The sequence below is a fragment of the Benincasa hispida genome, chromosome 2 (genome assembly GCF_009727055.1).
Source record: "Benincasa hispida cultivar B227 chromosome 2, ASM972705v1, whole genome shotgun sequence".
NCBI classification, from domain to species: Eukaryota; Viridiplantae; Streptophyta; class Magnoliopsida; order Cucurbitales; family Cucurbitaceae; genus Benincasa; species Benincasa hispida.
Genome location: NC_052350.1, coordinates 48,201,723 through 48,212,633, shown reverse-complemented (window position 1 = coordinate 48,212,633; position 10,911 = coordinate 48,201,723). Strand labels below are relative to the sequence as shown.

Sequence of the window (10,911 nt, the reverse complement as noted above, 5' to 3'; positions counted from 1 at the left end):
AATTCAAAATATGTATTAAACTTAATTAAAAATTATTTCAAATGTCAAATATAAAATTTTAATATCTTGAAATTTATAAACTAAATTATATTATATTTAGATACTTATTTTAAATTTAAAAAATTATTAAAAATATTTTTAAATATAAAAAAATGTCCCTTTCTATTTATTTATGTTATATTTGAAAATGATAGAATATCAATATATATTTATTTAAAAAAATAGTTTTATTACAAAAGAAATGAATAAAAGAGTGAAAAAGGAAAATGAGAAAGGGGGAAAATATTTCTGGTGATAATATAATTATTATTGTAGCGTGGTAAGGTAAAGGCTGAGGCTTCTTCCTCTCCATTTCCACCAATTGTAGAGAGAGAAAGCGAAATAGAGAGATTGCAGAGAAGAGCACTTGTCGTTCTCTTTCTCAGACGACTCAGATTGCTTCAACCCCATACTTGGCGCTTCTCTTCTTCAACGCTTTCAACACTTCCTCTTCAACAATTTCCAAATGCAACCTTCTTCAATCAATCTCTTCTTACTCTCAACAACAACGCTGTAACGCAATCTCTGTAACACAAAACAATCTCTTCTTCCTCTTCTTCTTCCTTCTTCCTTCTTCCTTCTTTCCTTCACTCTTCCATGGCTTCCTTTGCTGTTTCTTCTCCTTTCTGTACTTGGCTTGTTGCCGCTTGCATGTCTGCTACTTGCTTCAAGGACCATTCCCTCAATGCCTCATCCATCCCCCATTCTTCTTCCAAGACAAGATCGACATCCACCTCCAGAAGGAAGAACTCCCTCTCTAAATGTTATACTATTACTTCTCAATTCAATACCGGATTGATTTCTTCTTTCCGTGGATTCAATATTCATGACCTTATGAACTCTTGTCTCGCTTTTGAACCTTGCGATGACTACTGTAACAGTCGTTATGCGCTTTCTTCTCTCGCTTCATTAGGCAATAATGGTTTCTCTTTACTTTTTCGACCTAACTCTCTTCCTGTTAACCGCCGCCAGAGACGTGCGAATCGGGTTTCACGTTCAGGTGATTCGGTTTTTCTTTTGTAATTTATGGCTTTTTTTGGAATTTGTACCTTGCATTTCTGCCTTCCTTTTATATGGACTCATTTGAATCTGTTTGTATGCCTTCTTGCTTCTGGCTTTTCGCTGTACTAGGACTGGAACCTTTGGTTTTTCTTTACCTAATTTTTATTTTTGCTGATTTCTTGAATAGACCTGTCGAAGGAAGGAGTGATTGGATTAATTAAAGCACTTCTTGGCAAGAATCTTGCGTTCTTGCGTTCTTTATGTATTTGCTTTTGGCTCGATTCAGATTTATCTGTTTTTGTTTTCTACTTTTCGACTTCATCGGGAGAGAACGAGTGTATCGAATTAAGTTGCATTTATGTTTTTCCACCGCCGCTGAATCCATTTATCACGTTGCAGTGTTGTGGCCTTTGTTATTTTGTCTCTGACTCAACTCTTCATGCCCATACCTTTTTTTTTTTTTTTTGTTATTTTATTTTATTTTTTTGAGTCACACGAAGTGTTGTCTTTTGCAGTGTTTCATTTTGCTCATTGTCATGCAGTGTCATCTTTCTCTCTACCACTTGCCAGATCTTGGTTTATGTCATTCGTTATTGCCTTTAATTGGCTTTCAGTATTCTGGTCTGCATTTCTCAAACCTGGCTTTATTATATTTTTGAGTTGCTTCAACCCAAAACCTACATATTTTTTTGGGTTGTGTGACCAGTAATTATTATCTGTCCTCAACATAAATAGTCTTGTTAAACCCAGCTTGGCCATTACCTAATTCTGGAGTTTGTATGTCTATCATCAATACACTGAAGCTTGTTGTTTCAACTGTCATGGTCCTCCTGCAAGTATGAAGTTTCGATGATCCTAAAAAGTTGGTATGAGTTCTGTATATAGTTTAGATATGTTCTGTTGGATTCTGATTTCATTCGATGTGAAAAAGTTTATTTAGTAGAAACAGGGCAGTGTGGAATATTCTGTTAAAAGAACAGAAAGAACACTGAACCTGATTATTGTATTGTCATCTTATTTAAACTCCAGGTGAGACTGTCGCTGTAGCTGTTCAACCAGCTGAAGATGTGGGAAGCAAAAAGAAACACCATACAAAACAAAGAAGAGTAGTTGTCACTGGAATGGGTGTGGTGACCCCCTTGGGGCATGATCTTGACGTCTTCTACAAAAATTTGCTTGAGGGTGTCAGTGGAATTAGCGAAATCGAGGCATTTGATTGTTCCCAGTTCCCCACAGTAAATATACCTTCATCCAAAAAATTCCTGAAACCAGTGTTATCTGTTTGTCTGTTTGAGTTCTAATTCTTTTCTTCTTCAGAGAATTGCTGGAGAGATTAAAACTTTCTCTACCGATGGATGGGTTGCACCAAAATTCTCCAAGCGGATGGATAAATTTATGCTTTACATGCTTATTGCTGGCAAGAAAGCCCTAGAGGATGGTGGATTTACAAAAGAGCTTGCAGAAGAGTTGGATAAAACTAAATGTGGAGTACTGATTGGTTCGGCAATGGGAGGCATGAAGGTAATCCCTATTTCTATGCTTGATACCAGGGGAGTGGTTTGGAGGTTAATATTACCAATCTGTGAATTTACATCGGAAAAAGATTACTTGTAAAATTGTAACCTGAAAGTTCTGTTATCTTAATCCTTCAAATGATTTTTTACTGACAGATGCTACATGATAGCCACATGACTTTTACTAATATGGGACAAAAAAGAAGCAGTTTCATTGTTTATGTTAATTTATCGTTTTCTTTTAATTGCCAATGTGCTACTATGATTTTTTTATTTTTTTATTTTTCATTTTTCATCATTATTATTATTATTTATCAAAACTTCTTCCGATTAACTTAATTGAATAGGTCTTTAATGATGCAATTGAAGCGTTGCGAATTTCATACAAGAAGATGAATCCTTTCTGTGTTCCGTTTGCAACTACTAACATGGGTTCTGCCATGCTAGCTATGGATCTGGTCAGTGAATCCTTTTATTTACATAGTAAATTAGAAGGAAAAAGAAAAGAGAAACTCTTAAGGTATTGGAGCTATTTGCTTCTTAACATTATTGTGAAATAGTTATTTTGAAAATGTAGGGATGGATGGGCCCAAACTATTCAATTTCTACAGCTTGTGCTACGAGCAACTTTTGTATACTAAATGCTGCTAATCACATAATTAGAGGCGAAGCTGTAAGTAATCACTTTCTTAGAAAATAAAGAGTGGATTTATCTAGTTTCAGCCTTCTCTTTTTCTTGGTATACAACTTACTTGACTACTTGTGTGTTTGCCATAGTTTTTCCAATATCCCAACAAGGCTATTACCTCAGTAAAGTACTTTTCAATAAATTTATTTTTTTCTTGTGAAGTTTGGCTACATGACAGAAAATATATTTGAAAATTTCAAAAACACTTCAAAGTGCCTTGGAGGAAGCTAGTTGATAGGCTCCAAAGAATATTTTGGAAAATATGGGAGATTACAGAGTGCTGCACGCTTGAGAGGCTTAGAAACTCTAGAAGATTCTAGAGTAAAGACACTCTAGTCCACCGAATTTGCAGCACAGACTTTTCCTCTCTTCCCTCCCTTCGTCTACCTACATACTGCAAGCCTCTTGTTTGTCCTTTTCTAACTATCTTTACACACAGGTTATTGCTCCCTTGTATCCATAACAATCCTTATGCAGCACAATCTGCACTCCTTTGCTATTATTCGCTCTCCTCCTACATAAGCAAGCAAATGGGTGGTTGGCATTCATAAGCAAACGAGTACATTTTTCCCCTAGAAATGCTTACTAGAGAAGTGTTTTATATTAGTATCCTAAACAGTATTCCCAAGTCAACTGAAATTTTCCATGTGCTTTACTCTGTTCTTATTGCATTTAAGAATAATATTCTGAACTACCCTTTTTTTTTAAAAATGAAGTTTAAATGGAGGCACAAGCTTAGTTTTAGAAAATAGTAATATTGAAAAGTAACAATTTAAATGTCAGAGTTGTTTCTGATTATTTTTTATGTGCAGGATGTAATGCTCTGCGGAGGTTCAGATGCAGCAATCATACCCATTGGTATTTTTCTATTTGTTATGTTAATAAAGTTTTAACTCTTTTTGCCTGAGATATTTGAAGTGAATCTATCCTATTTTACTGTTGCTAGGTTTGGGAGGTTTTGTTGCTTGCAATACACTTTCACAAAGAAACAGTGATCCTACCAAAGCTTCACGGCCTTGGGATATTGTAATGTCAGCTTCATTTTTTGTTTCCTTTTCCGATTGTCTGAATCATAGTTTTTCAGTAAACAAAAACTTTGCTTATGAATAAATAAAATATCAACAATGAAGATGGAATGTCTTAAACCTGGGTTAACTTTCTTTTAAAAAAATCCTAATCTTAACTTGCAAAAAGGTGGAATAACTAGTTACAGGACTTAGTTTTTCTTGATAGGAAAATATAATAATTTCTGTTTTCTGTGGTTCAATATGTCGTTTCTCTGAAGTCTGAACAAAATAGAAGTACAATGGTGAATATACTTTTATGCAACATTAACTTTCTTACTTAAAAAATGTGTCAAAAGTCACCAGTAGGTAATCTTTAAAATCATAAACCTGATGTGCTTGTTTATCTCCAATTTGATGCTTAGCATCTTTGTTTTATACAGAATCGTGATGGATTTGTTATGGGGGAGGGAGCTGGAGTTTTGCTTCTAGAAGAATTAGAGCACGCGAAGGTATGATCAGTGTTATTCTTTTAATTATCATTTCATATGAATATTTTCCTCTCAGCCTATTTTTCTGGAGCTTCCTCCTGTCCCAGGCTTTGCAGCATTTCTCATCATTGCCTCATTTTATTTTTTCCAACGTCATCTTATCCATAATGTTTCATAATATTGCTGAACTTTATGCATGTATTTGTTGTAAAATATCTTAGATAATTTGCTATTTCCTGATTCCCAATTGCAGCAACGGGGTGCTCAAATCTATGCAGAATTTCTTGGTGGAAGTTTCACTTGTGATGCTTATCATGTGACCGAACCACACCCTGATGGTAATCCTCTATCATTATCCAAGAACTTGATGGATTTATTTTTTTCCTCAATTTTTTGTTTGGAATTTTTTACTGCTATTATTGTTTTTTTAACTTCATCCACTATGTGGTGGGGGATGCAAATCTCCAACCTCCCTTAACTAGTTGAACTTTGCTTAAGTTGGCAAAATTAATTGGATTATTTTTACAATTTTAAATTATGGAACTCCACCACATTGAATGATCTCGATTATTTTCCCCAAGTAGTTCACTTTCTATGATATGATATGGTTTTTACTGGGCCCCATGAACTAAAAAAATTTGATAGAATCTATACAGGAACATGGAGGGAGTCTTTAATAATTTCTAATTGAGGTAATTTTCAAGTGAACTATTAAGTTATGTGAAAAAAAAAGGAGTCAATCATTGAGGATTCAATTTTGAATTAGATTTCTTAACTCCATTGTTTATCAAAATCAATATGTGATATAAATCTTAAATAATAATGATATTGAACTCTTATAAGTACGGGGATATGTGTGTTTGTGTATAGACGATTGAGCATTTTTTTTAATAGAATATGTAAAATTTCACTTCAATAGTAAAGAGAAACAAAAATATGTTTAAGATATGTCTTCCTACTCTCTCTTAGATATTATTGGTTCCAAATCTTCACCCCTACATGTATCATAATGTGTTAAAAAATATCAGTAGGATGATTCTGTGTTTTTCAATCTAGGACATTATACAACTTGAGGTCAATACTGATATTACACTTTATCGTACTTCTTAACTGTGTAGTGTTTAATTTTTGTGACTGATTTATTTACTCCTCTCCCAGAGTTCTCTCAGATTTTACATTTTAAAAACAGAAAAAATAAACTGTTCAAAGGTCATAAAGGTTTGTAAGACATGCACTCTTTTGTATGCATTTTATGTTTTTTCTTTATATTTCATAGTTTTGATTATTATGATGAATGCATTCTTCTCGATTAAGGAATTACTGAGTTTAGAAGAGTTAAGATTATTACTGAGTTTAGAAGAGTGCAGAATCTTAACGGACTACTTATTCTAGTAGAAGTAGTTATTGTTTAATGGAGTATGTAAATCATGAAACCCATTAAAGCTAGCATGCCAATTTCCGGAGATCAAGTATGAAAATTATTTTGAAGGGAGAGAGACTTGAGAGAGAGAGAGAGAGAGTAAAGAGAGGGAGTAGAGTGTGAAGGTAAAGATCGGGAAAGAAGGGTGAGTGTGAAGGTGAAGTGGTCCTGTGACCAAAAGGGATATAGTTCCCTTCTTGGAGCCAAAGAGTTGTGGAGTCTTTTGCACACCGAATCTAAGGCAAATTGTGATGGTTGTTCTTTGGCCATTGATGCCATTGGTTTGGGAAAGTCATCCATGCAAGGTGTGCCTCATGAGAGGTACGTGCAAAGGTGGAAGTAACAAGACAAAGAGGTAGTGGTGGTGGATGATAACAGGTTTAATGCTGACCAAGGTGGTTACAGGGATGAGCAAGGAATTTATGGTGTTGGCGTGGTGGTGTTTGCTTTAACTGCAAGGAGATGAGGGCATATAACCAAGGATTGCTACCTGCAAGGTGGTGCAGATAGGTGTGGTTACAATAGTGGATACTGGCAAAGTTGAATTGAGTGTTCGCACTTTGCCTGTGGCTCCAAAGGTTATCTGTTTATTTCACAAACTAGTGACTTTCATTGACTTTGCTTGCTTCCTGGGTTGTCTTAATCAGTTTCCTTCTCTTTTGGTTGCAGTTTTGGCTGGATATGTAAAATGATCTTTAATATGATTGGGTAGCTTCTCTATGGATTTATCTATAGTTTTTCTTCATTGTCATCTGGGTGTATATGTTTGAAAGGGATATTTTTATCAGGTATCATTTATAAAGAGATGATTAATGGGAGCGGAATCTTCCTTGATTTATTATCTATTAATTGTTGATCCAAGAATTTTGTATACAATGCTGGGTTGGAGTGGGGAAATGGGAGGGTATGAGTGAGGGAAACCTCCATAATTGTGTTCGGATAAATGGTTATTTATTTTCTTCTTTATGATAATTCTACAGGAGCTGGATCGTTAGAGGATAGTAGCTAATAAGAAAATGCAAAGAGTTGAGTCAAACGAGGGGGGAGATGCAACGATTTGTGGAGAAGAACCAAGTTGGAAGGATTAGTTGAGTGTTGGAGTTGATAAGCAAAATTGCATAGTAGTGTAGGACAAAGAGAGTGTGATGGGAAATTACATCCTTCGACCTTTTAGAGGGAGGGATGGATGGAATAGAAATTCAATGTTTGGAAATGTGCATCACCAATGGGGCAAATCCAGATAGGTGCTGTTCAGGGTAGAAAGTCAATTCACCATTAACAAGTTGACGGAGTAAGGAGCCACCAGAAGCCACAGTATTATCGAAGGATGCCATGGGTTGGTCCATTAGTGTTGCTCTTAATGCTAGTATGAAAAGCCCATGATCTTCTATAGCCAAGCTATGTAGGCTTGTTTTTCGGAAGGCATCTTTTGCTGCTCAATTCCCAAGACTCTCATCAGCCCACTAGTAGCTAAGATGATTTTATTGTCTAAGGTCTAAAGATAGAATTTGATTTAAGTTTAACTGAAGGAACCGAGAGAGTTGGTTATTTCCAACCCTATTCTTTGATGCAGATAAAAGATGTCTCCTCAAGTCTCTGGGTGTTTCTTCATTAAGTCCCTTTGTTGCTCTCTCATTTGTGGACCAGCCACTCTCCCTACTATGCTTTGTTAGTTGATTTGGAAATCCAAATACTGTAAAAAACCTGAGGTTTTCTTTTGTTCACCAGGTGCGTATGCTTTCTTGTGGGAGTTTTGGTTGGAAAGAATGAAGAGGAATATTTTCCAGAGCTGTAGCTTGAAATTTAGGCCTAGGCAGTTTCTGTTTCTCCCTCTTGCAGTTAAAACTTTCTAATTATTTATGTAACTCCTACATAAATAACATCATGATCACTTGGGGAGGTTTCTTGTAACTCTTTGGTCAAGTTCCCTGGCTTTGCTCTTTTGGTATATTTCATTCAACCAGCGAGATTTTGGCTCTAATCCAACGGACAAAGAAATACTCAGGGAAAACCTCACTTTATTCTTTAAAACCCTATGAGAATGAAGTGAATCTTGGTTCACAACCCATCACTTCTTTCTTTCTTCTTTCTTATTTTTATTTTTTTTTACTTTTTGGGTAACGAACCAAGCTTCCATTGAGAAATTGAAGTAATGTACAGGGGCATACAAAAAACAAGTCCACAAAAGGAGTGTTCCATGGGAAATACATCAATCCAAAAGAATAAACCAAGCCGATAATTACAAAAAGAATCTTGATTAACAGACGCCCATAAAGACACATTAAATCTCACAACCTCCCACACCTCCTTCAAAGACGTCTAAAAATCCTACACCCAAGCAATGAAACAGTGGAAGCTGAAGGGCAGAATTTTTTTTGGGCTCCTTAAATCTTTGAGAAGTGCAAGTATCCTCTCAGAAACTATTTCTGTTACCTTTCTGAGAAGGAAACAGTTAGCATCAATTGAATTTGTATTTTTTATTATCTGAAACCAGAGAGACCTTGAGACAGTTAAAAAGTCTACTAGCCAACGGTGTCTTTATTGCAAAGGCTGGTAACCACTTGACTTCATGAGTTTGATCCTCAGTTTAATGAATCCTCACATGCAATGGTTAAGAGGGCACAAAATCTTCTTTACAATTCTTTCTAGCCTAAGATATCCTTCTTGAGCGGTTATGAGATAGAAGACAACTAGAGCCCAGGTTGGTCCCTTGGTGTGGCATCATGACAACGGTGTCTATTTCTATTGTTTACTAGAAGGGAGTGCAGGTGAGATTTTGAAAGAGAGATATTCTTAGAAGGACAACTCTCACTGGTGTGTTTTCCATTTTTAGAGGCGTCTATCTCATAGATTAAGTTTGTTGCTTCATAAATTTAACCGACCTTTTATATTAAATGTGAACCTTTACAAAATATAAATCCTCACTTCAAACCCAAATACGAATTATTCAAACCTAAGTTTTTATTACATAGTCCTTGACATAATCCAACACCAAGCATTCCAATCTCAAGTTTAATAAACCCAAATTTATTATAATCATGTTCCAGAGTTATGACATCTTGTATTATGCTTTATATGGCATTTTAAACAGGGACTGGAGTTATTCTCTGCATGGAGAAGGCATTAGCTCAGTCTGGAATATCTAAGGAAGATGTGAATTACGTAAATGCGCATGCAACATCTTCGCTGGCTGAAGACGTCAAAGAATATCAGGCTCTTGTACATTGTTTTGGCAAGAACCGTGAGGTATTAAACCATGCAAATATAATTCTTACTTCTATCTAAAATATTAGTTTCTGCATGCTAACATAGCAATGATTTTGCAGTTAAGAGTGAACTCCACGAAGTCTATGGTTGGCCACTTACTAGGGGCTGCTGGTGCTGTTGAGGCTGTTGCCACCATACAGGTGAGATTTATCAAACTTGATTATTAAAATTGAATGACAAAAACTGTCATTCAGATTATCCATAACATGACGAAAACTATCAGTTGATTCATGATATGCATTCCTGATTTTAGATACGATTTTACCCTGTCATCATGAGTATTAAATATATTGTTTCCAGTTACATTTAAGTTGCTGATATTAGACTACTTCTTGATACAGGCCATAAGAACAGGATGGATCCATCCAAATATTAACTTAGAAAACCCAGATAAAGGAGTGGTATGTTGCTTGTTATGAGGATTGTTGTTTCACATTTCCATGATCTATTACATAATTTATGGAAATTGTTTGATCTTCTTTTACTTCTTAACATACTCTATTGCCAACAAAATGAATTACAGGACACAAATATACTTGTGGGCCCAAAGAAAGAAAGATTGGAAATCAAGGTCGCTCTGTCCAACTCCTTTGGCTTTGGCGGCCACAATTCATCCATCTTATTTGCCCCATACAAGTGAAACACTTAAACTGAAATGAGAGTCGTTCAGCCTATAATGTGTACAAGGTACGTTGTTTTGTTTTCTCCTCACTCTATTTTCATCTCATTCTTTCCATGTTTTCAATTGTTCGATATTGATATAAGAGGTGAATGTATGCATTTTTATTTTTTGAGTGAGGAGATTTGAATTTCTGAAATAATGGACGAGCACATACATGCTTAAACAACTAAACTTTGTTTTGTTTTGTTTTGTTTTTTTACCCTTTTTAATCGAACTTTGTATAGACTGTCTAAATGCTGTTGTCTTGCAGTTGCTGACTGTTGTGGGGATATTCGCCATGTTGTCTGTTGATTGTTTCATAAGACATACAGCAACGCAAATCGGTTGGCCGTTCAATCGCTTGTGATCGAGCAGGATACAGGCCAATGACCGTCTGGGTAAACATTAGAACATTTTCCAAACCAGTTGTGTAGTACTATGTTAATTTTGACGAATTAAGGTAGCGTCTACGGCGTTGATAAACAAGACCCAAAAAAACCAAAAAAAAAAAAAAAACAAAAACAAAAACAAAAAGACTAAAAACCAATCCCTTTTGATCTGCAATATTTTCCATGTAGATGGAACCGCTAATTGAAGAGTTGTTTTCATTGTCCTAATCGCATTGTATAAGCATCTTTGAGGCTAAATAATTCCTTTTGATTTATTTGCCTCATTCCCAAAAACCTCGATTTCATATTTAGCCATAAAAAGCTTTAACTTCCCAGGCAAGAAGCATTTGATAACTAGTGTCGTAATTGAGCTATGTTTAGATTAGTTTTTTGAAACTCTCTTTGTAAAGTTCTAATATGGATGCTTTAAATGTCC

At 35.4% G+C, this 10,911-nt stretch overlaps 1 protein-coding gene across 1 annotated transcript; it reads left to right on the top strand.

Annotated features, from left to right (window-relative positions):
• Window positions 1–311: 311 nt before the first annotated feature.
• LOC120071117 (3-oxoacyl-[acyl-carrier-protein] synthase II, chloroplastic) lies at window positions 312–10,759 on the top strand. The gene is made up of 14 exons (XM_039023178.1): window positions 312–1,039; window positions 2,071–2,276; window positions 2,359–2,562; window positions 2,903–3,013; window positions 3,133–3,228; window positions 4,056–4,101; window positions 4,190–4,269; window positions 4,691–4,759; window positions 4,992–5,076; window positions 9,250–9,404; window positions 9,485–9,565; window positions 9,767–9,826; window positions 9,949–10,112; window positions 10,358–10,759. Exons 1-13 carry the CDS (start codon window positions 637–639, stop codon window positions 10,063–10,065), a joined length of 1,713 nt encoding a protein of 570 aa, XP_038879106.1. The 5' UTR covers window positions 312–636; the 3' UTR covers window positions 10,066–10,112; window positions 10,358–10,759.
• The last annotated feature ends 152 nt before the right edge of the window (window positions 10,760–10,911 follow it).

Excerpts from the sequence above, each read along its gene's own strand:
- LOC120071117 (XM_039023178.1), top strand. The coding sequence starts at position 637 with ATGGCTTCCTTTGCTGTTTCTTCTCCTTTCTGTACTTGGCTTGTTGCC. Across the intron at positions 3,014-3,132 it reads CCATGCTAGCTATGGATCTG|GGATGGATGGGCCCAAACTA; the intron begins GTCAGTGAATCC and ends TTGAAAATGTAG. Across the intron at positions 9,566-9,766 it reads AGGCTGTTGCCACCATACAG|GCCATAAGAACAGGATGGAT; the intron begins GTGAGATTTATC and ends TTCTTGATACAG.